The sequence below is a fragment of the Hemitrygon akajei genome, chromosome 2 (assembly GCF_048418815.1).
Source record: "Hemitrygon akajei chromosome 2, sHemAka1.3, whole genome shotgun sequence".
Lineage (NCBI taxonomy): Eukaryota > Metazoa > Chordata > Chondrichthyes > Myliobatiformes > Dasyatidae > Hemitrygon > Hemitrygon akajei.
In genome coordinates, this window is record NC_133125.1 from 180723027 (window position 1) to 180749158 (window position 26132).

The 26132-nt window shown below is 43.8% G+C and overlaps 1 protein-coding gene across 1 annotated transcript; it reads left to right on the forward strand.

Moving 5' to 3' along the window:
• The first annotated feature begins 697 nt into the window (after nt 1–697).
• LOC140738068 (uncharacterized) lies at nt 698–24774 on the forward strand. Its single transcript, XM_073065141.1, has 6 exons — nt 698–822; nt 10073–10465; nt 10881–11027; nt 16934–17001; nt 23311–23342; nt 24238–24774. Coding segments are annotated over exons 1-6 (741 nt in total). The 5' UTR covers nt 698–722; the 3' UTR covers nt 24239–24774.
• The last annotated feature ends 1358 nt before the right edge of the window (nt 24775–26132 follow it).

The following is a 26132-nucleotide window of genomic DNA, read 5'->3' on the forward strand; positions in this document are numbered from 1 at the left end:
CACATGCAGGTTGGAACACGAGGTCAATGAAAATCGTGCAGCAGCAGCACCGGCACGTAGACTCAAACCACAATACACAGAACCTAAATATGTACGAGAGTGGATGGAAATGACTGTACAAAAAGTGATCAGTGGGGAAAATCAGAGACAGGTCCACAACATAGAACATAGTTGGGAGCGATTGAAATATCATCTCCCTTAGAGTCTCCTGTCTACAGTATTGAACACACTGAGCGCCTCTTTCTATCAGGCGGGTACCTGAGCTGCAAGTCTCCGTCTGTCCTGCCGAAGAGCAACTCCGTTTACCGCGTCAAACTGTGAATTTCGTCCTTCAGTTGCTCCTGACCAGCCATCGCGGATTCAGCACGAAGAAAACGGTGTGTGGGTTTTCTCTGGGAAGGGATGGAATAGGTGGGGGTGGGGTGATGGTGAAGAGGTGGCGGACAGGGGTTCAGGAAGGGGGCGAAACTGCGAAAAAGGAGAAGCAGCCTCCAACTGGCATTCTTTTTAGCGAGAAACGTCGCCTCCCCCTGCAGCCACAAAAATTCTGTTTCGTCTAGCGAGGAGATCGTACCTCTCTCTCTCTCTCTCTCTCTCTCTCTCTCTCTCTCTCTCTCTCTCTCTCTCTCTCTCTCTCTCTCTCTCTCTCTCTCTCTCTCTCTCTCTCGGCAGGACACAATTCGCCCTCTTCAGTCACTCTGTGACTCTGTGAAAAGTTCCCCATGGCGATGTCCCGCAGTCGAATTCCACCTCGGGGGTCGCGCGGGGAACGTGGGCTGCACAGTGTTATTGCCTTCCTCGCTTATTGCGCCTGTCTCTCCGGTAAGTTGGTAAAGTCTTTTTCAGCTGTGTTTGCTGTTTCTCTATGTTTCCCCCGGACTTTTAGAGCGATAGTGCCTGTTTAACGTTGGGATCACTCACCCAAGCCCCGAATTCTCCCCATCTCCTTTAGGTGGATGACCAGGGCGCAGAGTAACCCGCCTTCCCGCTACCCCGGTCTCTGCGCTGCCTGGGAGTTCACTCGCGCAGCTTCGGGTATCCGACCATCTCTGTGTATTAACCAACAGCCAGCAACTTTGGGAAGGCAGCGGTGGATTTTCAAACTCGAGTCAGGGATTGGTTCTACCGAAGGAGTGCCGCAATGCTTCTTCCTCTTCAGCTGGAGATAAAGGATAATCCAAAATTCATCCCAAACAACCCTGACCGTGCGAATTGGAAGCTGATGTCCTCATGTGTGCACGGGTCAATACAAGTGGCGGGGCGAGTTGAGAAGATAGTTAAGAAAGCACCAAAAATTTTGGGGGTTTATTAATGGAAATGCGGTATAAAGTTTAGAAGCAGGGAATTCGTAATATGTTGTAAAATACAGGCCCATGTGCGATTTATTCAGACCTGGTGGCCCATGAGAGGACCCACTTGAAGGCTTTAGAGAGCACACAAAAGGATGGAAGAGGGTGATTACTAAGATGAGAGGACTGTTCTAAATGTCGATTGGAGAGACTGTGGCTGCTTCTTTTGTACAAGAGAAGGTTGAGAGGAGATTTTATAAATTAATGAGGAGTGGGCATGTGGTAGTGAAGGCTTGGTTCTTGAAGGAGCAGTGGAGGACGAGAATTAAGAGCAACACGAAGAAAAGCAATCCAGTCCTGGATCGCAAGAGGCTACAGGGGGTTCTGGACTCAGCTCGCTCCATCACAGGCACAAGCCTAAGCCTCCCCACCATCGCCGGCAGTGCGTCATGGAGGGGGAATCCATCGTTAAAGACCCTTACCATACGGGAGATGTACTCATTTCGTTACTGCCTTCGAAAGAGTAGGTACACAATTCTGAAGACCCACACTCAACGTTTTAAGAATAACCTCTACCCCTTGGCCATCAGAGACGAGGATGAATTTCTTTAGCCTGAGCTTGGTGAATCTGTGGAATTCATTGCCACAGGCGCCTGCCGAGGCCAAGTCATTGGGGACATTTAAAGCGAAGGTTGGTGGACCCTTGATTAGTCAGGGAGACAAAAGTTACAGGGAGAAGATTGAGAGGGAAAATAAATCAGCCATGATCGAAGGCGGAGGGGATTCGTTGGGCAGAATTGCCGAATTCTTACCTCTTATGGCCCATCAGCACTACCTCGTTGCACACACAAGATGCTTGAGGAACGCAACAGGCCAGGCAGCAACTATGGAAAAGTTTACAGTCGACATTTCATGCCGAGACTCTACAACAGCACTCAATGTGTGTTGCTTGTATTTCCAGCATTTACAGATTTTCTCTTGTTTGTGATTGAAACACTACATCCTTATTTCTTTCTGGTACTGTGTATTTATTTTGTCATTTGTAGCAATGTTATATCTTTACGTGGTGCAGCTGCTGAAAAACAGTAAATGCCACTTTACAGTTCGGTGACAGTAAACCTGATTCTGATTCTGAAGAAATAGTTCCAAGACTGCGGAGAGGCGCGGGTGAACTACTGAGTTTCTCCGGTAAAGGGATGGCAGAGAAACGATGTGGTGAATGTCTGTTAATGTTCTTTGACTCCCGTGTAATAGGAGAGTTAATCTTCAAAAAATACCGAACAACATCCGTTGAGGGAAAGGAACTGTCGAAGTTCCAGGTCGATACACTGCATGAAGACATTGCTCCGGCTTCCAGCATCTGTTGTGTCTTTAGTCTGAACTATGCTTCATAGCTCACTTTCAGGCTGTGAAATGCGCTCCGATTTTTCTTTGACTTATAATGAATTGGACGACTAATGTTACTTTTGACCTATGGTCACTTTAGGCGGTAAATATATCCGAGGACATGCAAGGAACTAATATGACATTTTTCTGAAATCGTATGAAATTAGTGCCAGGATTTAGGATGTGCAGGAAGGTGTATGAATGCAGGGTTTGTTAATTTTTTATGAAATACCCCGGCCTAGATGATGTGTGAAAGGCTTTGTTTTCCTGTATGCACATTAATAAGTTCCAGTATAAGCATAAGAAGACAGTACAAAACTCGCATAAATATCCTTTTATCTCTTCCCGTGTGCAGAGTACGGTGGTCCAATGGGCACATTTATTGTCATTAGATGAGGTGGATGGACAGTAACAGTTTTTTTCTGGTGCAGGAATGAAACAGGACAGAGGACGTGAGTTCATGGTTGAAGCCGGGCTCTTCAAGGGTTAAAAACTGCTGGAGCGACTCAGCGGCCCGACCAGCGTCTGTGGAAGCAGAGAGATGGTCGACATTTCTTTGCCTCCACAGAGACTGCTCGGCCCGCACTCCGGATTCCATATCTCCAGTTTTAATCCAAAGCACTTTTTGCCACAAAGTCCTTGAAAATCTAGATCAATACCATTCTTCCACATTCCCGCCACCCCTCTGCCCTCACATTCACCCGACCCCCGCACACAGCACGTAGTTCACACGCGCACGCGCACCCATATGTAGATACACACACGAGCATACCCGTGCACACAGACCTTCCTTCTCTGTTAGCTGAACGTCCTAAGATTAACTTCTCTTCATAAATTAAGTATGAATCTCAAACAACCTGGAACGATAGCGGGTACAGAAAGAGAGGGGCACAGGAGACTGCAGATGCTGGGATCTGAAGCAGAAAACAAATCTGCGGGAGGAATGCGGCGGTCCAGGTGGCATCTATGGAGGCAGAAGGATGGTTGACATTTCTCATCCCGTTTCTTCCGCAGATGCTGCCTACATTGAGTTCCTACAGCAGTTAGAGAGGTTGAGGTAAACCAGTAATAGTCCAAATCAGATGAAGGGAAGATTAGAAGTACTTTTTTTACATTGACAGAGATTTCTGTATTTCAACGATGTTTAACAAACCGCTGAACCCTTTAATTTGGTTCACTAACACATGATAAATGCACAGGAGCAAAACAATTCAGGGGTTTCAAGGGAGAGTTGAATCTGGAAGGGAAAGAGCTTGAAAACTTTATGGGGCAAGAGCAACATGTGAGCAATTGGGTCCTCCGGGCGCTAGCACGATTATAGCTTACACAGTCATTCGTCATTTCTACCCTGTAACTGACGTAGTAATGAATTTAAAAACACAAAGGATTGAAGGGATTTTAGTGTGAGCGTCATGATCATTCTCTTTCTCCTTCTCCATAGCACAAATACAAGACCATAATATAACAACACACAAAATACTGGCAGAGCTCAGGAGGTCAGATTGCATCTATGGAGTGAAATAAACCGTTGTCGTTTAAAAGCGTTTCCACCTTCCCGAGATGCCGCCTAATTTGCTGAGTTCCTCAAACAAACTGTGCGTGTTCAGAATCAGGTCTATTATCAGTGACATATGTTGTGAAACTAGCTGTTTTGAGGTAGGATATATATAAAATATAAGTAGTGCAGAAAAGAGAGCAACAGAGTTAGGGTTCATAGGCCATTCAAAAATCAGATGGTGGAGGGGAAGAAGTTGTTCCTAACATGGTGATTGGGTATCTTCAGGTTCTTGTACCTTCTCTCTGATGGTTGTAATGAGCACATGGTGGTGGGGTCATTAATGATGGATGCTGCCTTTTTGAGACATTGCCTTATGAAAAGGTCATCGATGGTGGAGAGGCTAGTGCCCATGATAGGGCTAGCTGAGTTTACAAGCCTCTGCAGTTTTTTCCAGATACTGTGTATTGTTACCTCTGTACCACATGGTAATGCAAACAGTTAGAATGTTGTCCATGGCAGAATCTGTACAAATTTGCTTGAGCCTATAGTCTCTTCAAGCTCCTATTAAAATATAGCAATTGGCTTTCCTATTTAATGACAACTGCACTATGTTGAGCCCAGGAGAAATCTTCAGCATCTGCAAAATCTCTTCCTGTCTGAAGTTGACAATAACAATATTTTGAGGATTCATTGTAAATCTAGTAAACTAGGGCAGTAAACTAAATTTGGAGATTCGGGTAACGAAAAAGTATCAAAACACTGCAGCCAAACTCTGGGCGCATTTAGACAATGATTGGAGAGACTCAGGGTCACTCCAATCCTATGGGCAGGGGGCGGGTGATAGTTGGTGATGTAGTGATGTATCATGATCATCCAGATTACAAGTCAAATTTCACCATGGCTATTGGAGAGATTGAATTGGAAATTAGAAATACTTCAGGAACTGTAATAACAAGGCTGTCAGATTGTCTTTAATAATCTGAATTTTAACTATGCAAAGATAGGTGGAGGGGTAGGTAGTGCTGAAGAAGCAACACGATTGCAGCAGGACTCAGACAAACTTGAAGAATGTGCAAAAAAGAGGCAGATAGAACATAGTGTTAGGAAATGCATGAGAATGCATTTTGGTAAAAAGAATAATAGTACAGTCTTTTATTTAAATGGGGAGAAGTTTCAAACATCAGAGGTGCAGAGGGACTTAGTAGCCCTTGTGCAACACCTCAGAAGGTTAATTTACAGTTTGAGTCTGTAGTAAAGAAGGCAAATGCAATGTTGGCAATCATTTCAAGGAAAACACAATATGAAAGCAAGGAGATAATCCTGAGGCTTTATAAGACACTAGTCACGCTACGCTTGGAGTGTTGTCAAGAGTTTTGGGCCCCATATTACAGAAAGGGTGTGTTGTCATTGGACAGAGTCCAAAGGAGGTCCACGAGGATGATTCTGGGAATGAAGAGGTTAACATATGAGGAGCGTTCTGCAGATTTGGGCCTGTATTAACTGGAATTTAGAAGATTGTGGGAGGATCTCATTAGAACCTACTGAATGTTGAAAGACTAGACAGGGTGAGAGTGGAGAGAAAGTGTTCTATGCTGGGAGTACCCAAACCTAGAGGGCACAGCCTCAACATTGAAGAGTGATTTTTTACAACAGAGGTAAGGAGGCTTTTTTTAATGGAATTCTCTGCCACAGAGTGTGATGGAGGCCAAGTCCATGGGTATATTTATGGTTGAAGTTGATAGTTTCCTGATGAGTCAGAGCATCAAAGGGTATGGCAAGAAGGCAAGTGTATGAGGTTGAGTGTGATCTGGGATCAGCCATGATGGAATTGCAGAGCAGACTCGATGGGCTGGATGGCCTAATTCTGCTCCTATGTCTTATGGTATTATGGTCTATCCCATCTGACCCATACAGTATGCTAACACAGGCTGATCCTTAAAGACTACCTGAATTATTCCCAACTGTCCCAAAAAAAGCTACTCATTGCATCTGATCTCCAAATGCTGCAGTTTCATTCAGACAAATTAAGATTGCCAACTAACATCAGGAATGAGGAAATACCCTTCCTCAGAACCAACATAGATAAAGAACTATGTATCTGTACAGATCCAGAAATGAGAGTGGTAAATAAAAAGTGGGAAAGTATATATGGAACTGGAAGAAATAGCAAAAGTACTTAATGAATACTTCACTTCAGTATTCACTATGTAGTGATGATTTGCGGCAGACTGAAAAGCTTGAGCATGTAGATATTAAGAAAGAGGATGTGCTGGAACTTTTGGAAAGCATCAAGTTGGATAAGTCGCCGAGACTGGGTAAGATGTATCAAAGGCTACTGTGGGAGGCGAGAGAGGTGATTGCTGAGCCCCGGCAATGATCCTTGAAACATCAACAGGGATGGGAGTGGTTCCGGAGGATTGGAAGGTTGCGGATATTGTTCCTTCATTCAAGAAAGGGAGTAGAGATAGCCCAGGAAATTATAGAGCAGTGAGTCTTACCTCAGTGGTTGGTAAGTTGATGGAGAAGATCCTAAGAGGCAGGATTTATGAACATTTGGAGAGGTATAATATGATTGGGAATAGTCAGCATGGCTTTGTCAAGGGCAGGTCATGCCTTACGAGCCTGATTGAATTTTTTGAGAATGTGACTACACACATTGATGAAGGAACAGCAGTAGATGTGGTATATATGGATTTCAGCAAGGAATATGAGAAAGCAAAGAGGCATGGGATCCAAGGGGACATTACTTTGTGGATCGAGAACTGGCTTGCCCACAGAAGGCAAAGAATGGTTGTAGAGGGATCATATTCTGCATGGAGGTCAGGCACCAGTGGTGTGCCTCAGGGATCTGTTCTGGGACCCTTACTCTTCGTGATTTTTATGAATGACCTGGATGAGGAAGTGGTGGGATGGGTTAGTTAGTTTGCACAAAGGTCGGAGGTGTTGTGGATAGTGTAGAGGGCTGTCAGAGGTTACAATGGGACTGATAGGATGCAAAACTAGGCTGAGAAGTAGCAGATGGAGTTCAAGCCAGATAAGTGTGATGTAAACACGAGGAAATCTGCAGATGCTGGAAATTCAAACAACAACACACACAAAATGCTAGTGGAACACAGCAGGCCAGGCAGCATCTATAGGGAGAAGCACTGTCAACGTTTCGGGCCAAGACCCTTCGTCAGGACTGGTCTCGGGGTCTCGGCCCGAAACGTCGACTTGTGTGTGTAAGTGTGATGTAGTTCATTTTGGTAGCTCAAATATGTTGGCAGAATATAATAAGACTCTTGACAGTGTGGAGGATCAGTGGGATCATGGGGTCCGAGTCCATAGGATGCTGAAAGCTGCTGTATAGGTTGACTCTGTGGTTAAGAAGACATATGGTGTATTGGGTTTCAGCAATTGTGGAACTGAAATTAGGAGCCTGGAGGTAATGTTGCAGCAACATAGGACCCTGGTTAGACCCCACTTTGAGTAATGTGCTCAGTTCTGGTTGACTCACTACAGGAAGGATATGGAAGCCATAGAAAGGGTGCAGAGGAGATTTACAAGGATGTTGCCTAGATTAGTGAGCATACCTTATTAGAATAGTTTGAGTGAACTTGGCCTTTTCTCCTTGGAGCAACGAAGGATGAGAGGTGACCTGATAGAGGTGCATAAAATGATGAGAGGCATTGAACATGTGGATAGTCAGAGACTTTTACTTAGGGCTGAAATAGTTGCCACGTGAGGACACAGGTTTAAGGTGCTGGGGAGCAGTTACAGAGGAGATGTCAGGGGTAAGGATTTTACTCAGAGAGTGGTGAGTGTGTGTAAAGAGCTGCCAGCAATGATGGTGGACGCGGATACGATAGGGTCTTTTAAGAGACTTTTTGACGGGTATATGGTGCTTAGAAAAATAGAGGGCTATAGGCAAGCCTAGTAATTTCTAAGGTAAGGACATTGTTTGGCACAATACCGTGGCCCAAAGGGTCTGTATTGTGCTGTAGGTTTTCTATGTTTCTAAAATGCCCAGCAGTGACTTACCCAGGGGTTAATAACAAAAAATGGTGGGAATAGTCAGAAGGTCAGGTAATACATGTGGATAGAGGAACTGTTATTTTTTCAGGTCAAGAACAGAATCATTCAGGAGTCAGATACAAAGACAGAAACGGAATTAATATCTCAGGTCAAGTATGGATATATTAGGCAGGTCAGGCAGTATGTGTTGTAGGGAAACAGTCAATCTTTCAGATCGAGAATGAAAACATACAGGAGTCAAGTGAGCAGAAAGAAACAGACAATGTCTCAGGTCAAACATTGAACATCTCAGCAGATCGGTCAGCATTTGTGGAAATAGAAACGGGTTTATTGTTCAGATTCGCCACATTTTAAGAGAATGTTTCTGGGACATCAGCAAAATGGTCAATCAGGTGAGGAGGAGAACGGATTTTTATGGGTGGTCTACTGATGTTGTAGGCCTGTACATTCGAGAAGTGCGACGCTGGGCTTCAGCCGTAAATGGTGAACTTCCAGCAGGAGGGGTGTCTGCCTTTGGCCACACTCGCTCCAAGTCGGGGCGCTAGTGGTGTGGGTATTCGGAGCCGGATGCGATTGTGTAAAAAGGTTCTCTGAAGAGAGATTGCTGTGCAATGCCATGCCATCAAGCCTCCCCAGCCTGGGAGGATAGAGCAAGTATGCCGCTAACATAGATCAGTACAGCACGGAAACAGCCCCTTCGCCTCACAATGATTTCTCCAGAGATAAAAGAGACCAGTGCAGCGCACCAACGTGTTAACTGTGAATATGAAAAATATTGCCGGTATTTGAAATGTACAGCAGTTTTTCTTCAATGTTTGTGGGATTTCCCCGGTAATCGGCAATTGGTTCGTTATTGTCACATGTAAAGATAAACAGTGAAAAGCCTTTGTTTCGCTTGCCATCGACGCAGACAGATCATTCCATAAACAAGTACTTCAAGGTAATACAAAAGGAAAATAACATACTGAAAAGTATAAAGTTACGGTTACAGAGAAAGTGTGGTGCTGATTGATACATTAAGTTGGAAACGCCATGAAGAGGTGGACTGAGAGACGTGGAGTTCATTTTTAGCCGGAAGAGTTCCACTCCAGGGTCTGAATAACGGCGGGGAAGAAGCTGTACTTGAGTTTGGCGGTTGGTACATGTTCTCCGGCTTTTGTATGTTCTGAACAACGTAAGCGGAGAGAAGTGAGAACGGCCAGGGTAGGAGGAGTCCTTTATTGTGTTGGCCGCTTTCTCGCGGCTGCAGAAAATATAACGTCGATAGACGGGAAGCTGGTTTTCGTATAGGCTAAAAATTAAAACAGGTGGAAATTTAAACCGGGCAAGTGTCTGCATTCTATAAAGCTGGGGTCTACTCCTATGTACCCGAGAAGACCAGAGTTTCCCAGTCACCATTCCCACCCCCCTTGGTTTATTGTATGGGAAACGCTCCGGACGGTACCGTTACTTTGTGACCTCGGGAACATTTCACAGCCGAAGATGCACTGGAGTGCCCAGGAAGGTCCTGGTTTTGTAGAGTTACAAATTACTCACAGAGTAAGTGAATGCACCTGCCCAACCCTTCTCCCTACACAAACCTCCCCACTAGCCTTTCCACGGGCTGTATTTATTATCTTATTCTTCGGGGGTCAAGATGAAGGCGTTCTGCTCTTCATCTATTCGGATGCAGGATCTCGGTTGGAAAAGTCGACTGTTTATTTCTCTCTATAAATGTTGCCTGACTTGTTGAATTTCTCAGTAAGCTTTGCGCGTTATGTGTTGATCACAGATGCTGTCTGACCTTACGATCAGACTTACCCCTTTGGGAAAGATGGGTGCTGGAGCTGGGGTGGCCTCGTTTCGTGTGAGTGAGACTCATTTATGGGTTGTTATTATATTGCAGTTTATGGAAGCCTTGTCACCGTGAACGTCCTTGAACGAGAAGTGAACGGCACCGTTGGACAGTCTGCCCTTCTGTCCGGTTCGTACTGCACACCCACCCTCTGCTCCGTGCTAATGGTGGAGTGGCATTTGTACCCCGACAAAACCGCGCTTGTGCAACTGACCCGATCACATTGCTCTCCACATCCCGACAGACCCGGTTATAATTGTTCAGATCAGGGCCCGTTTATCGCTCAATCACACAGAGGACGAGCCCAACTCTACCCCGACAATGGATCCTTGTTGTTGTGGGATTTACGGTCCAGTGACAGCGGAGTGTACGTGATGTCGGTTTACTGCGCTGGGGACGACACCGTCAAAGACAACGTGTCGTTAACGGTCCACAACGGGACAGGTAAGAAACCACTGAGCAGGGCGAATGAAGTAGCAATTCCAAAGTATAATCGGGCTAATGAAAAGAGATTATTAAATGGAGGGTAAAACAATCGGAATCCCCCTTGGTGTCGATTCTATCATAAGCCTGATGTCCAAATCGGGGCGCTGAATATCAAGAGGTAAAGGGGCGATAGATCAGAAAGCGCGAGTTTTACCCCGTCCATTTTCACCCCTTCGAGGCTATTGACCGAATTAACGAGAATGTTCGGTAATTGATGGAGTTTATCTGGTAAATGTGTCCGCGAACACATTACGAAATTAGTTAATTTCCCGTTACTAATGCATTATCGTCGCGAAATCTATCATAATTTATTAAAGTAATTCCCCGTTAGTGGGCCTTTGGGTCGTGTTTATCAGGATAATTTTATTTTTAGAAAAGGAGAACTCTACTTCCCCAACTACGCCAACTACGCCATCATCAGTGGGCGAGACGTCTTCCACAACTCTATGGCCCATTTGCCTCGGCGTGATCGTTGTCGTCGCCATCTGCTTGTCCCTGATGATGAGCAGGATGCACAGGGGTAAGTGAAGGATGGTACGGTAGAGATGTCACAAAGTGGTGATGAAGTAGCGAACCGGACAGATGGTATTGGGTGATAAGCAGTTGTATAGAGGAAGGTGAACGACAGGCTTCCGGGATACGGAAAAATAAGCGGTGAATTGAGGAATTGAGGATTGTAGTAGTTGGTCGTCTCGTGGTGGAGGCAGCAGATCGGATTAACTGAAAAAAAAAGGAAGGAGGAGTTTAATGTGTGGCTGAGTTTTTGAATATGGATCTGTTTCTGAGAGCAATCCTATTAGATAAATTAATGTTTGGAAGGGGGCGTTAGGAGATACTGTGGGCGCAAGACCTTTGAGAAATAGGACGGTCAGTGTTTTGTGAAGATGGGAAGCAACGTGAGAAAACATTAAAGTTAAAAACTATGAGAGGAAGGAAAGTAACCCAATGAATTATTTGGAATGATAGTGATTTGAGGAGTTACAAACACAAGAAAATCTGCAGATGCTAGAAATCCAAAGCAACACACACACAAAATGCTGGAGGAAGGGTCTCGGCTCAAAACGTCCACTATTTACTCTTTCCATAGATCCTCCCTGAGCTGCTGAGTTACTCCAGCATTCTGTGTGTTTCTTTGGTTTGGGGAGTAATCTCTAGAGTGCCTCCAGATGTATCCATGGACCAAGTTAAAAATGACTTAGTCGGGGAGAAGTTGTAGACACTAAACGTTTAAAAGAGTTTCGTGGTGGAATTAGAACAGACAGCTTCTCAGTATGGATTAAACTTGATGGGAAAAAAATTGCCAGCTATAGTTAAATGTTGGTGCAGTCGCAAGTCATTATTAAGGGCAAAGCGACATGGCTATTGTGTGAGTGGACCAGTATTAGACTAGAGAGACCTTAGCTCATCAGGTTTAGAAGAGAACAGCCTTGGTGAGGTATGTATCTGGATTCTTTACCATCATTCTTCATAGTTAGAGCAGTGAGGATGACTCCAGAGGCTGCATTGTGTTCTTTGTGTAAGATGTGGGAACTACAGGAGACCTCCAGCCTCCTGGATAACAACATTGGTACTGAGCTGCAACTCCTCAGGCAAAGAGTTAAGGACTGAAACTGCAGGTTGATTACCTTCAGCTCACAAGGGAGACTGAGGAGATGATAGGAGGAAATCTGCAGATGCTGGAAATTCAAACAACAACACACACAAAATGCAGGTGGAACACAGCAGGCCAGGCAGCATCTATAGAGAGAAGTACTGTCGACGTTTCGGGCCGAGACCCTTCATCAGGACAAAACGTTGACAGCGCTTCTCCCTATAGATGCTGCCTGGCCTGCTGTGTTCCACCAGCATTTTGTGTGTGTTGTTGAGGAGATGATAGATAGGTTGCTATAGGGAGGTAATCACCCATAAGTTGCAGGAGGCAGGTAAATGGATGACCATCATGCGAGGGAAGGGAAATGAGCAGCCAGCACAGAGTACCACTCTGGCCATTTCCCACAGTAGAAAGTAATAGGTAATTCCCCCTCAATAATAAGTTGAGGGGGAATGACCTACCGGGAGTGTGGGGGATCCAGGGCAACAGGGCTTCTGGCACTGTGTCACATAAGGGAAGGAGAACAGGACTGTACTGTGGACACAATAGAGAAACTTGATTGGTATGATACAGTGCAGGTGCAAGGTGAGAACCATCTCAGATCAGGTCGATGACATCCTAACGGGGAAGGGTGAGTAGCCAGAAACCTTGCAACATATTGGCATCAATGACATAGGTAGGAAAATCAAAGAGGTTCTGAAGGGAGGTTTTAGTGCACGGGATAGACAGCTGAAAAGTAGGACCTTGTGTGGGAATCTCTGGGTTGCTGCCTCTGCCTCACATCAGTGAGATTAAGAATAGGATGATTTGGTAGAGGATTGTGTGGCTGAGAAACTGTTACAGGGGGAAGGGTTTCAGATTTCTAGATCATTGGAATCTCTTCTGGGGAAGGTACAACCTGTACAAAATGGACAGGTTACACTTCAACCTGAGGGGGACCAATATCCTTGCAAATCTACTGGTTTGCTAGAGCTGTTGGAAAGGATTTAAACTATTTTAGCAGGAGGGGGCTGGGAACTGGAGTGATAGGGCTGAGGACAGCGTTGCTGGTTTGCAAGCAGAGGCAATGTGTAGTGAGACAGTCAGGAAAGGCAGGCATATGACTGGGCAAAATTGCAGTCAGTGGGATGTGTTGCAGTGCAAAGGGGGACAACATCAAAAACAGTAATGCATATAGGACTGAAGGTGTTATATTTGAATGTACACTGTGTACAGAAGAGCTGGGGTCTTGGAGTTCTAAGACGCTAGCCTTCTGGGCAGGCCACAGAACACCTGGGCAGGGCACAGAACACCCAGGCAGGACACAGTGGCCTGGGCAGGTCACAGGGATCCTGGGCAGGACACAGGGCACAACCTGACAGAGGCAAGGCAAGGGACAGAACCAGATAGAGGCTAGGTACAAGGGGCTAGTCTCCTGGGCAGGGCACAGAACTCCCAGGCAGGACACAGAGGCCTCAGCAGGTCACAGGGATCCTGGGCAGGATGCAGGGTACAACCCAACAGAGGCAAGGCAAGGACAGAACCCACCACAGGGCAACAGCAATCTGGCCTGGCTTACCCAACAGAGGCAGGGACAGGAAGGGGCAGAACCAACCACAGGGCAACAGCAATCTGGCCTGGCTTACCCAACAGAGGCAAGGGATAGGAAGGCATCTTGGTCTGGGGTGGTTCCAAGACTCAAGGTGGCCAGAAGACTTGGGCAGGCTACAGAACAGCCAAATCCATGCCTCACTCAACAAACTTAACTTTCAACATCAGGCACTCCAAGCAGAGACTGACAGAACAACCCCCCAACTATATTTAATCCCAGAGCCCCTTATATTCACAGCCAACTGATGAGCATCAAATGCAGATGCTTGAGTCCAAATGAACCAAGATGAGCCTGAGGTGCAACTGTTTGAGACCAAGCCGAAGCGAGGGACAGTCAGATGACCCGGATTCCGGAGTACGCGGACCGGACCGTAAACCGGAATGCGGACTTCAGACAGGACCATGACAGAAACATCTTCTCCATATCCACTCTATCAAGGCCTTTCACCATTTGATAAGTTTCAATGAGGTCACCCCTCATTCTTCCGAATTCTAACCAATATAGGCCCAGAGCCATCAAATGTTCTTCATATGACAAGCTGTTCAATCCTGGAATCATTTTCATGAATTTCCTTTGAACACTCTCCAGTTTCAGCACATTGTTTCAAAGATAAGGGGTTCAAAACTGCTCACAATACTCTCCCAGTGTTTTATAAAATCTCAACGTTACATCCTTAATTTTATATTCCAGTCCTCTTGAAATGAATGCTAACATCACATTTGCCTCCCTCACCACAGATTCAACCTGCAAATGAACCTTTAGGAAATCCTGCACAAGGACTCACAAGTCCCTTTGTGCTTCAGTTATTTTGTATTTTCTCTCCATTTGGAAAAAGGTGAACCCTTTCATTCTTCTACCAAACTGCATGACCTACTCTAGCCGACACGGTATTCCATCTGCCACTTCTTTGTCCATTCTCCTAATATGTTTAAATCCTTCATTAGCCTCTCTACTTATTCAAAACAACCTGCCTCTACAAATAGAGGAGAGAGTAGATATTGGGCCACTGTAAAATGATGCTGGAGTGGTAGTAATGGAGGATAAGGAAAGGGTGGGTTAGCAGAATCAGTATTTTGCATCAATCTTCATCGTAAAAAACATTAGCATATACTAGAAACTCAAGAGTGTCAGGGAGAGAAGTGGGCATAGTTGTTTTTACTACCGAGAAGGTACCTGGGGAACTGAAAAGTCTCAAGTTAAAAAAGTCACCTGGACCAGATGGACTACACCCAAAGGTTCAGAAGGAGATAGCTGAAGACATTGTGGAGACATTAGTAATGATCTTCCAAGAATCACTATATTCTAGGATCATTCCAGAGGACTTCAAAATTAAAAATGTCACTCACCCTTCAAGAAGGGAGGGAGGAAGAAGAAAACAAATTTTAGGGCAATTAGTCCACTGTAAGTGGTTGGGAAGATGCTGGAGTCGATTACTAATGTTGAGATTTCAGGCTACTGGAGGCACATGATAAAATAGGCCAAATATAGCAGCATATACACGGGAGAATCAGTGTATGTTGTGAACTTGGATTTTCAGAAGGCCTTTGTCAAGATGCCACACACGAGGCTGTGTAACAAGAGCTCGTGTTATTACAGGAACAATAATAGCATGGATAAAGAATTAGCTGATTGGCAGGAGGCCAAGAGTGGGAATAAAGGAAGCCTTCTGTGATTGGCTGCCAGTAACCAGTGATGTTCCACAGGGGTAGTTGTTGGGACCACTTCTTTTTACATTATATATCAATGCTTTGGATAATGGAATTGATGGCTTTTTGGCCAGGTTTATGGATAATATCAAAATAGTTGGAGTGGCAGGTAGTGTTGAGGAAGTATGGGGGCTATAAAAGAACTTGGACAGTAAGGAAAATTGGCAAAGAACTGGCAAATGGAATAGTATGTTCAGAGTTGCATGGTCATGCACTTTGGTAGAAGGAATAAAAGCTAAGTCTATTTTCTAAAAAGGGACTTGGGGTCCTATTGCAAGATTCCCTAAAGGTTAACTTGCTGGTTGCAGTGGCGTTGGGGCATAATGTTTGCAATGCCGTTAAATGTATCCATGGATCATGTTAAAAATAACTCAGTCGGGGAAAAGCTCAGAAGGGTTTCGTGGTGGAAAAAGAGCAAATAGTTTATCGCTGTTGATTTAAAAAGATGGGTAAAAGTCTCCTGATAAGAGTGTAGTTAGGCTATATGAGTAATATGGTTTGAGACAATGTGTCGCCCATCTGAGAATTTTTAATTGTAGAAGTGTGGCTATGTAGCAGCTGTGAGAAATGGTAAAAAGCCACGTCGTGGAGAACATGGAGCTGGAATTAGGCCAAAATGTATCTAAGGTGGAGGGGAACTTTGCTTATGCAGGGTGTCCTGTATATGATAAACCTCTAGAAGTGCAGAGTGGTTGTGTAGAAGTGGGCATATCATATGCAGAAGTTCTTCACAAAACAGGTGTCAGTGGCAATAGGATCTATTAACATCCAGAATACAGATAGGTTACAGTCGGTATCTGAAGTGCAGGATTTTATAACATTGGATTCGTTGACTCTTGATAAACTAAAATTAGCTAATTTATAGCAGATGTGGTACATTATACTGCAGAAGCTAAAAACTGGTCAGAAAAAAATAATTTTACAGCGGCAGAAATACCTGAAGATGAAAGACTTAACACTAGAGATTATTAATAGTGCTTCACCAGGAGTGCTAAATAATATTCAGTTTCAATGAAGAGATCATGATGTTCTCAGTTTTTCGATTTTTTAATTTTTTTTTCTTTTTCCTTTTATCAGGATGGAATGCTATAATCTGGTTAGGTAATGGTCAGTACATTTTAATGCTCATTGTACTATGTGGGGTTGTAGTGACACAATTCTGAAAGGGAAGTTGGAGGAAGAATTTCTGCAAGAAAATTATTTGGTATGCTTGGATGATACTCTTATTTCTATTTGTTGCGTCATGACTTTCTGCAGACACAAAATGATGGTGTCTGGCACAGCGGGCCAGGGAGCATCTCTGTAACGAAAGGAACCGTCTCAGCCCAAAAAATAGACAATACTTTTCCCCCATAACTGTTGCCTAAGTCGCCGAGATAGTCCAGCATTTTGTGTGTATTCATCTAGATATCCAGCGTCTGTTGTTGCTCTGTATCATCGCCTTCTGTAGGACTTATACAGGATTCACTTAGTTTTCAACTGAAACACTGCACAATGTCAGAAGAAGTTCTGCTGATGACTAAACTGTCTTGCGACAGGTTGTAAAGCAGACGCAACAGAAAAGATTGACCATTCCAATGGAGCTTCACGGGAAGAGCTGGATGAGGTAAGTGGGCAATGAACTGGAAAGTGGTCAAATCACTGACAAAAATATAATCTGCATTTCACTTGTGTCTAGTATTTTGGCCATTATTGAAAGAATCGTGTCTTCATTCTAGGCCCCAGTTTGCGTGATGGACTAGTTTAGTTTCGGAAAGTCTGAAAGGTCTTAAAGTGATACGACAGGAAAACAGGCTTGTCGCCAACCGAATCTGTAATGACCACAGACAACCTACATTCGTCCCAGTTTGTTTTCTCTGTCCATATTCTCTTTAACTCTTCCTCCCTCCACCCACTGTCACTCACGTACATATGGGGAGAAATTTATTGTCATGTTCTGGTCCGAAGTCCGCATTCCGGTTCATGGTCCGGTCAACGGACTCTGGACTCCAGGTGCTCCGGCTGTCCCTTGTTTCGGTTGGACTGAATCACAAGCACCTGATGTTCATCTTGTGGGAATATAAGTGGCCCTGGGATTGACTGTGGTTGGGGGGTCGTCTTGTCAAAACTCCCTGGGAACAAACGGCCAGTGGAAGGTTAGAACAGCCACTTGCCATCTTTAGAAAAGCGTTGGAGAACCATTGCTTCTTGGAGCCTTGCTGTCGGTAGTCGGAGCTGTCATTACGGTAAGGATTCGGCCGTTTCCCGGGCCAGATGGGTGGCCGTCAGCCACTTCGAGCTAGGTAGGGATCCGGTTGTTTCCGTAGCTAGCCAAGTTTGCTGGCCGTAACTGCGACTCGGAGCAGCTCCGATGCGGAGATGGAACTGTCTGTCGTTCTTCGGTGTTTGTCTCTTCCTGTCCTCGCCTCCATGGGGAAAGTCAGGCCGTTCTGCCGTTACCCGACGGATGGACCTGCCTCACCTTGGTGTGGAGTCCCGGCTTGTCGAAGGATAAGTCCCAGTTCTATGTCTATGTACTACCCAGTCTCATGTTAACGTCTTGTTAAAGAGGAGTCCCGGCTTGTCGAAGGATTAGTTCCGGCTCTTTGTTGATGTATAGTTCCTAGTCTGCCTCCAAGCTCCAGACTCTGAGTTACCCAAGCCTTAAGCTCCAAGAACCCAAGCCTCAAGCTCCAAGAACCAAAGCCTCTCTTCAATGCATTCATTATATCCTCAAAATATACTCCAGTAACTTTGTCAAACGGGACCTTTCCTTCTATGCTGCTATGGTCTTAGAGAACCGTTTGTATCTAGACATCTTGCTATTTCATTAATGATAGCTTCAGGGATATTCTTGACTACCATCTATAGGCCAACTGGTCTATAGTCACCCTCCTTTTGCCTAAATACTGTTTGTTAAACGGTCGTGTGACTATCACTGACTTCAAATCTTCCAGAACCTACCTGGTGTCCGGAGAATTTTGTAAAACTCCCTCAAACGTCTGCTATTAATACCGCCATTAGTTTCAGCACCATAGGATTCATCCGTTTAGAACCAAGGCGCGTATAAACCTTATGGCCCACTTGTTTGTTCATCGCCTCCTTAAAATGACAGCAATTGTATTGTGGTCTTGCCATACAATCATATCCATCACATCTCTTTCGGTCATGTTAGATGCGTCATTCACTGCGAAGACTAATACAAAGAGAAACGCAGAAAGAACATGGAAACTCCACACAACAGAACTGAGAGAGGGGTGGGGACAAGTGGACTGAAGCTTTAACAGCTGCAACATTCTGCCACCCTAAATCAAATCCCAGTGCCCTTCTTCCCAATGTCAATGTCAACCCTGGAGAATTCAACACTGATGCTATAGAGAAACTCTTTAGGCTTCACTTTTAGCATGTGTGAATTCTGGTCATCTCATTCCAGGAAAGCTGTAGAGGTGTTGAGGAGAGCACAGAAATGGTTTACTAGCATGCTGTCTGGATTAGAGGGCACATGCTATATGGAGAGGTTAGACAGCTTGATTTGCTTTCCCTGGAATGTCAGAGGTTGATAGGAGTTTTTAAAGTTATAAGTGGCATACATCAGGTAGGTACCCAAAGTCCTTTTCTCACACCAGAAATGTTAATTACAGGAGGGCATATATTTAAGGTGAGAGGGAGAAAGTATAAACGAGATATGTGGGGCATGGTTTTACATAGAGAGTGTTTGATGCCTGGAACTCTGGGGCGTTATTAGGTATCAGATATTTTAGTGATGTAGGAGGCCGTTAGATAGACACAATAATGTGCAGGAAATGTGCTGGGCATGAAGGAATTATAATATACAAGAGACCATCAAACTCGAATGAGTCAACGGCGGTAGAAGTAGACAAACCATTTGCTTTGTTCTTGCCATGTGGCTAAAGAAATGAAGGGTGCATTTTGAGAAGCTGCTCCGTAAATTCATTTTTTTTTTCTAGCTGTCTAGTTGACTGCTTTTGGAATAGTGCTATATAGTGAATGCCTTGATGCTCCTAATAACCTGATGAACTGGAGATTATTTCCAAATGAGAAGGCATTTTTGAGCTGTTCCTTGGCACGAAAGGACATATAGGTTTATGAATATGAGGAGCCTGTGTCTAACCTGATGAACTCGAGCCTGGTAGTGGCTGATTCAGAACAGCAAGTCATTGTTGTTAGCTGCAGAAGAGTAACGATTTGATGCTTGCTTGGACGAGTATAAATGGGAAGCTGATCTGCATTAGCAAGTTAGAAGAAAGCGAAAGAGTTAGAAAGATAACGGTTGAACTGAAAAGGAAAGAACATAATAATGAACAGCTTCAAATTGAAAGCAGCAATAACTTCGAATAGAAATTATCGCAATGAAGACCCTTAGGCTAGGGGCTGGGAGATGAAAGGCCAATCGCTTGCCACGGAAGGTCACATATTAATGTATAGAGAGGTTTCAAAGCGGAGGAGTGGTTTGAGTACGCATGGTTACGGAGGAAATAGTGGAATTCGTGCTTTCTGTTGTTGACCTGTTTTTAACCTGGTTACCTTGATATCAGTTCAGAGATGATAAAGTGCAAGCTTTGATTACCCAAGAGTTGCGTGGTGTATTGTCTAACCTAGACAGGTTGATGATTGGTCAAGAGAATGCAGCGTTCCTGGGTGCACTTCAGAAAAGCATAGAGTCTTCGTATTCTGTTGAACACCCACGGGAACAGGAGGGTATTTAAATGAAAAAAAAGAGGAAAGGGCAAGAAGAACCCAGGGACTCGGAGTATTGGAGATATTACTTTCACATTTTTTGAGAAAATGGCCCGATTAGGACAAGTGTATAGGAAAGGTTGAAAGTAGAGGATGAGCAACCCTGTGCATGTCTTGAGGAAAACAATTAGTGAACAGAATCCAAAGGAATTAGAAGAGATCTGAAGGAAAATAAAAGTTATAATGAGATGTGTGCTGCAAATCAAATTGAAGTGCAGAGAGAAAACCAGAAACTGATAGGAGACATGTGTAAGCGGATGGGAAGAGCTTTAGGGAGGGGAACCAAAGAGCTGGAGAGAGAGATGAGAAAATAAAATAAAATTCTGATGGCGCATGTTCAGGCGAATTGGAGGAACGTCAGTCAGTCTCCGGTTCATTGTGAACACGTCAAACGAGTAAATGGGAAAAGCGAAGAGGACTGTAAATAGAGCACTCAGAAATGTAAAGGAATGGAACCGTCAGTGTTAGGATTTACCGATTGCTATGAATGCCGTGGAAATATCGGTGCTTGAAGAGATCTTCAAACTAATCGAAAAGCTGAAAGGTGAACTGTCAGATCAGAGAGGAGAGATGTGTGTATTTGCTCTGGGTACGGACGGTGACAGTGATGTAGATTGGGGTGATTTTGCTTATGAAGGGTCATACTATAATAGTTAGGACGATGGGGAAAGTGGCCCGCCACTCACTGGATTTTTCCATGATGGTGTCCGTGGTAACAGGGAGAGTTCATGAGACATCAAAACCATGGGAACCGTTTGAAACACCGTATATTACCCGTTTTGACGAGGTCGAATTCAGTGTTTTAGCTGCGAATATTCTAAAATGCGGACTGAGCGACGATCCTCTAGGACATCTCCAGTGCATCAGCAGCAAAGGATAATACATTATAAAGCACAAATGGCTACAGCAGTTAATTGACAGCAGGGGCCCCATTGTGTAGCACGCCTAATATAGGACGGAATTCACAGAAGAGGAAGCCTCTCTTTGACGTGCAAACAAAACAGAGGGAGTTGGAAATGGGACAGGAGGTTATGAGTTCAGTACATCAGCCGAGACCTTTTACAATTCCGAGATTTGTAAGTCTATATGATGTTGTCGGTTGAGCCAGATCATCAATTCATCGAATTCCGACAGTTCCAAGTAAGTTAGGGTGATATCATATTAACCTGCGTAAACCTTTTCGAGCCAACTCAAAGTCCTCTGGTAGTTGTGGTCCATAAGGCTCTTTGTCATAGAATGCACTGGATGGAGATGACGTTTTTAGATTTATATTAGAGGCAATTGACGGTTATGAAAATGAAGTGGCAGTTGTCCCGTCAGTGAGTTGGGCAGCCATTTTCAGTTTGCACCCGGAGGTTAACGATAGTTCACTTCATACTCAGCATCGAGTAGAGAAGGTTAAGACAAGTCTTTCTCTGCATCACCTAAGTCAAAGCAGAAACAATGGATGAGAAACTGGTACGAAACTGCATTCATCACCAGGTGTTCTTGAAACAAAGCGGGAAATTGAAGGGTTAAATGCAGAGGAGATATCTGATAATTAGGTAAGTACGGAAGCTGCTCTTGATGTTTTTCTTTCCAGGTATTCGGGAATAACTGGTGTTCGAATGCGATTATTGAGTTTCCTCGCGAGTATCGTGGCTCTATTGAAAGTCACATGTTGTACAATAAAGTGTATTACGTGTTGCCTATTTGTATATTCAGCTGGATAAATGAAAGGTATGAAGACGAGGGTGGCAACAAATGGTCTATTCTCAATATACACGGAGAAGTCTATTTCCATTCAATCAGACGCTATGGTAATAGACTGCGTGAATGTGGGAGGTGAAATTCTCGAAAAAATTTGTGAAGAACTCAGGACAGATTTTGTAAAGGAAATGAAACTGATATCTGTATATAATCGTGGCAGAGTAACGGTAATATGACGAAAAGATGGGAGTACTAGGATAACGGTGGGAAGTCATATTTTTTATGGTCTTGCTTCAGTGGGAAAAAGCTAATATCTCAAACACGTTCATTATGGTACTGTTGAAGTGGAAACAAATCAGAATGAGATAATTGGTTAGCATGTGCCCCAGGCCATTCAATCCCAGTTGCTCTGGAGCACAAAGATCTTCCCTATAAACTTTACGCGATGATGCAGTCGACAAAAACTGATACCACAATCATTGCCGTGCCAACTGTTAATATTCCTTTGTTGTTTGGTGAGATTCAGACGGTTGTAAGGGGAGCAGGACTTGTATTAGCAGAACTGTAGAACAAATTATTCTACTAGCTCCATATAGACATCTGCACGAATTGTTCAACTTGACATCGCTCCAAAGTCCCAGCTGGTGTGGAATAAGCCTTTAGGATTCTTTCTAACGTGCATTAATTGACAATTTTTACTCACTCTGAATTTAAAACACGAGAGAAGCAATGAGAAAGGCTTATTAAACTCATGGGATTAAGAGACACAGCTGGAGTTTACACTGTAAATACACTAGAGAATGCAGAGCTGATCTCACAATTGGATTCTGTGCAAAAATGAAAGCAAACATATTTAAATTGGAATTGTCAGTATATGGGGAGAGTTAGCAATTACGGTCGATAACAAGTGAATGTAGTTTAAAAATGCTCCAAATTTTGTGCCCCTTGGGAAATGTGAAATTTCTGATTATTGACAAGAGTTCACAATAAACCAATCAGCAGGTCAAGGATGCTGTTTGTACAAACTATGCTTCTTGGTTACTTTTAAATTGGAGAACATGGTACAATTAGAGATTCGCAGGGTTCCCAAATGGATTTCGAATGAAGAGTTAAAGAAATGGGTTGGTACTAACACCGGGCTCTCACTTTCAGAGATTCACCTTGACAAATCATCTTTGTGGTAAATGTAAAAATAGTTCTGAAGCACTGTATATTGGAGCTTGCCTTCATATTCCACACCACAGCAACAACCAAACAACACATTATACAATGTTCAGAATGTTGGGAAATATAATTAATTGAGTTTATATTTCACTTACTAATCCTTCTACGTACGCTATTAAGTAGAGATAATCTACGAAGGGGGCAAATCTGGCTTCCTGTCATTACAAACAAGAATATGGGTTTTGCCCTGAGGATTTAGTTGAGACTAGAGTTACAGATTGTGGGTTTGTTTCTTATAACAATTATTCTCCATCTATTTTGCCAGGCAACACCAGGACGTTCCATAAAATTTCTTTGGTGAGTGATACTTATTAAACTGCTACTTCTAGCTCTAATTACAAGAGGTGTTATTTAGCTTGCAGTTTGATTACTCGAATGTTGTGGTTTCCAATATTTTGAAAAATTGCATTTTGACTGGGAATGTTAACCAAACCATTGTAAAAAGAAACATCTATTCAACTGAATGTACTACATACAATATGTCAATGATACGGCAGATGGCTTACATAGATATGAACCTATTGCTCTTCAACCTGTCACTTATTCTACTACAGAATAGTTAAGAACCAGAATGCAATTGTTATCAGACGATGGGATGAACTATTCAAAACTATTAAAGATCAAGTGGATTTAGCTGATGTTGCTTTGCAGAATCTATCTTTTTGGATCAAATTTTGGAACTGTGGTCTAAATATTACGTAGGAGTCGTATTATTTTACATGTTATTATTGTTCTTCTCTTCGTTCTAAAGATCATTAGAAGTATTATCCTGATTGTTTTTCGATGGTAACTTAAACGGCATTAGTGTTTTCATGTAAAAAACATTCCCCATCAGTCTCTTGTAATTTTCTCTGACATTATACCATGATTTTATCTTTGAGTATTATGTACTTCGATCTAATATTTTATTAACTGCTGTTAAATGCCCAATATATGCTATGAAATTAGATATACTTTATCATGCTTTTTTGATACGTTTTGTACTGGTAATATATATTTAAATATGCTAGAAATGTGATGTTACTTTTTAATCTAATCTTTTTAGTCTAAGGTATTTTGTTAGTATGTTTATCAGTATTATTTAACACCCATAAATGAAATTAGAAGGACGATGACGCCCAACATCTTCGGAAGCAACTCTATTGCTATCTTTGATATCTCTTTTTATTCCGTTTTCAATTCTATTTTGAAGACCTGGCGTTACATGCTGACCTCGGACCTCGGTGCTCGCTCTCGGGGCCTCATGACCGACTGCTTTTCGAAAAGCCAAAGATCCGACCTTGAAGACCAGTACGCCTTCAGTGTGCCGGAGGCGGGCGGATTCAAGGTCGGTGCCGACCCCTGATGCGTCGTGGGAGACGGAAGACCGTAGGCAGCGAGCTGGCTGCTGGCTGTGTGCACGGAGACCCGAGTTCATTGGGCACAGAGTACTGAAAAAGCGACGGAACAGACTTTTAACACCATAAATCAACGAATTGCTTTGTCTCCCCTGTCGCTGTGAAACAGCGACACTTCTTTTTTCCCCTTAGAATAGAGAGAGAGCCTGCGGATTGTCGTATTCCGGTGAACCAGTAATCTTTGGGGTACTGCAAGTCTGTGTCTTTGTTGATGATTTGCTGCACGCTTGAGTGCTCGATGGGACCTGCAGATGCTTTTTTGCTGGTGGGGCAGTTGCTGCTGCGTGTGCGTGGAGGGGGGGGGGGGGGGAGCTGGGGGAACCTTGGGTTTCTAATATTTAACTGTCTTTCATTCTTTGGGGCACTCCTCCATTTTCGTGAATGTTTGCGAAGAAAGAGAACTTCAGGATGTATATTGCATACATTTCCTTGACATTAAATGTACCTTTTGAAGCCTATTGAATGCTATATATTCCTTTTATACTGTATTCACTCAGACATATAAACAACAGTGTGATTCCCAGAAATATCTGTCGATTAAATAGGTGGAGGCGAGAGAGATGTTAGCCATAGAGAAATTAAAATTTGGAAGGAAACATCAAATTGAATGGGTAAAGAACAATAGAAGCAGACAAAGTAGATGACGTTGTTCTTTCTGTGTGTTTGAAGAAATCGTGTTTGCCATTTTGTGAAATTACTCTGTACACTTAAGTTTGTGAACTGTTTGATGAACTGACTCTTGCTCTGGTATAATTTATTCAAAGTAATTAAATATGGCACAAGGAGTTTCTGTCAATGATCTGCTAAACAATACACCTGCTCACCTAACACCCATCAGCCTCCACGTCCAGCACATAATTTTCTGTAATTGCCACCTTCTCCACAGGGATCCCACCACGGTGCACATCCCACGACTCCCCACCCCATTTCCCTGTCACGTTCTGTTTTCCACGGGCATAGTTCCCAACGTCACTCCCTTGTCTATTCGCCCCTCCCTACTGATCTCCCTCGAGGCACTTATCCTTGGAAGCAGAATAAGTGCCATACTTGCTCTAACACCTTTTCCCGCAGGACCATTCAAGGCCTTAAGCAGTTCTTCCTGGTGAGGCAACGCTTCAGCTGTGAGGCTGTTGGGGTACAGTATCAGGTGCTCTCGTTGTGGTTTCCTGTATATGGGAGAGACCCGACGCTGATTGTAAGACCACTTCACCAAGCACCTATGCTCTGTTCGCCAGAAAACAACCGGGATCTCCTGCTGGGCATCCATTTCAAGTCTACTTCCCATTCCTACTCCTACATGCCAGTTCCTGGCCTCGACTACTGTCACAATTAGGCCGCATTCAATTTGGAGGAGCAACACCTTATATTCCTTCTGGCTAGACTCCAACATAATGGCATGAACATCGATTTCTCGAACTTCCCGTCATTTCCTACCCCTCCTTCACCATTTTTCATCCCCATTTTCCTCTCTGACTTTATCTCCATGCCTGCCTATCCCATGCATATGGTGCTCCTCTCCCTTCCCTTCTTCCACAGCCTTCGGTTTTGCCCTATCGGATTCCCTCTTCTCCAGCACCTTTTCTCTTTCACCAGTCAACCTTCCTGCTCCATGCTTTACCACTCACCCTCTCCCGGTTTCACCTAGTACCTACTACCTTGAACTTTTTCCTTGCCTCCTCACATCTTTTTA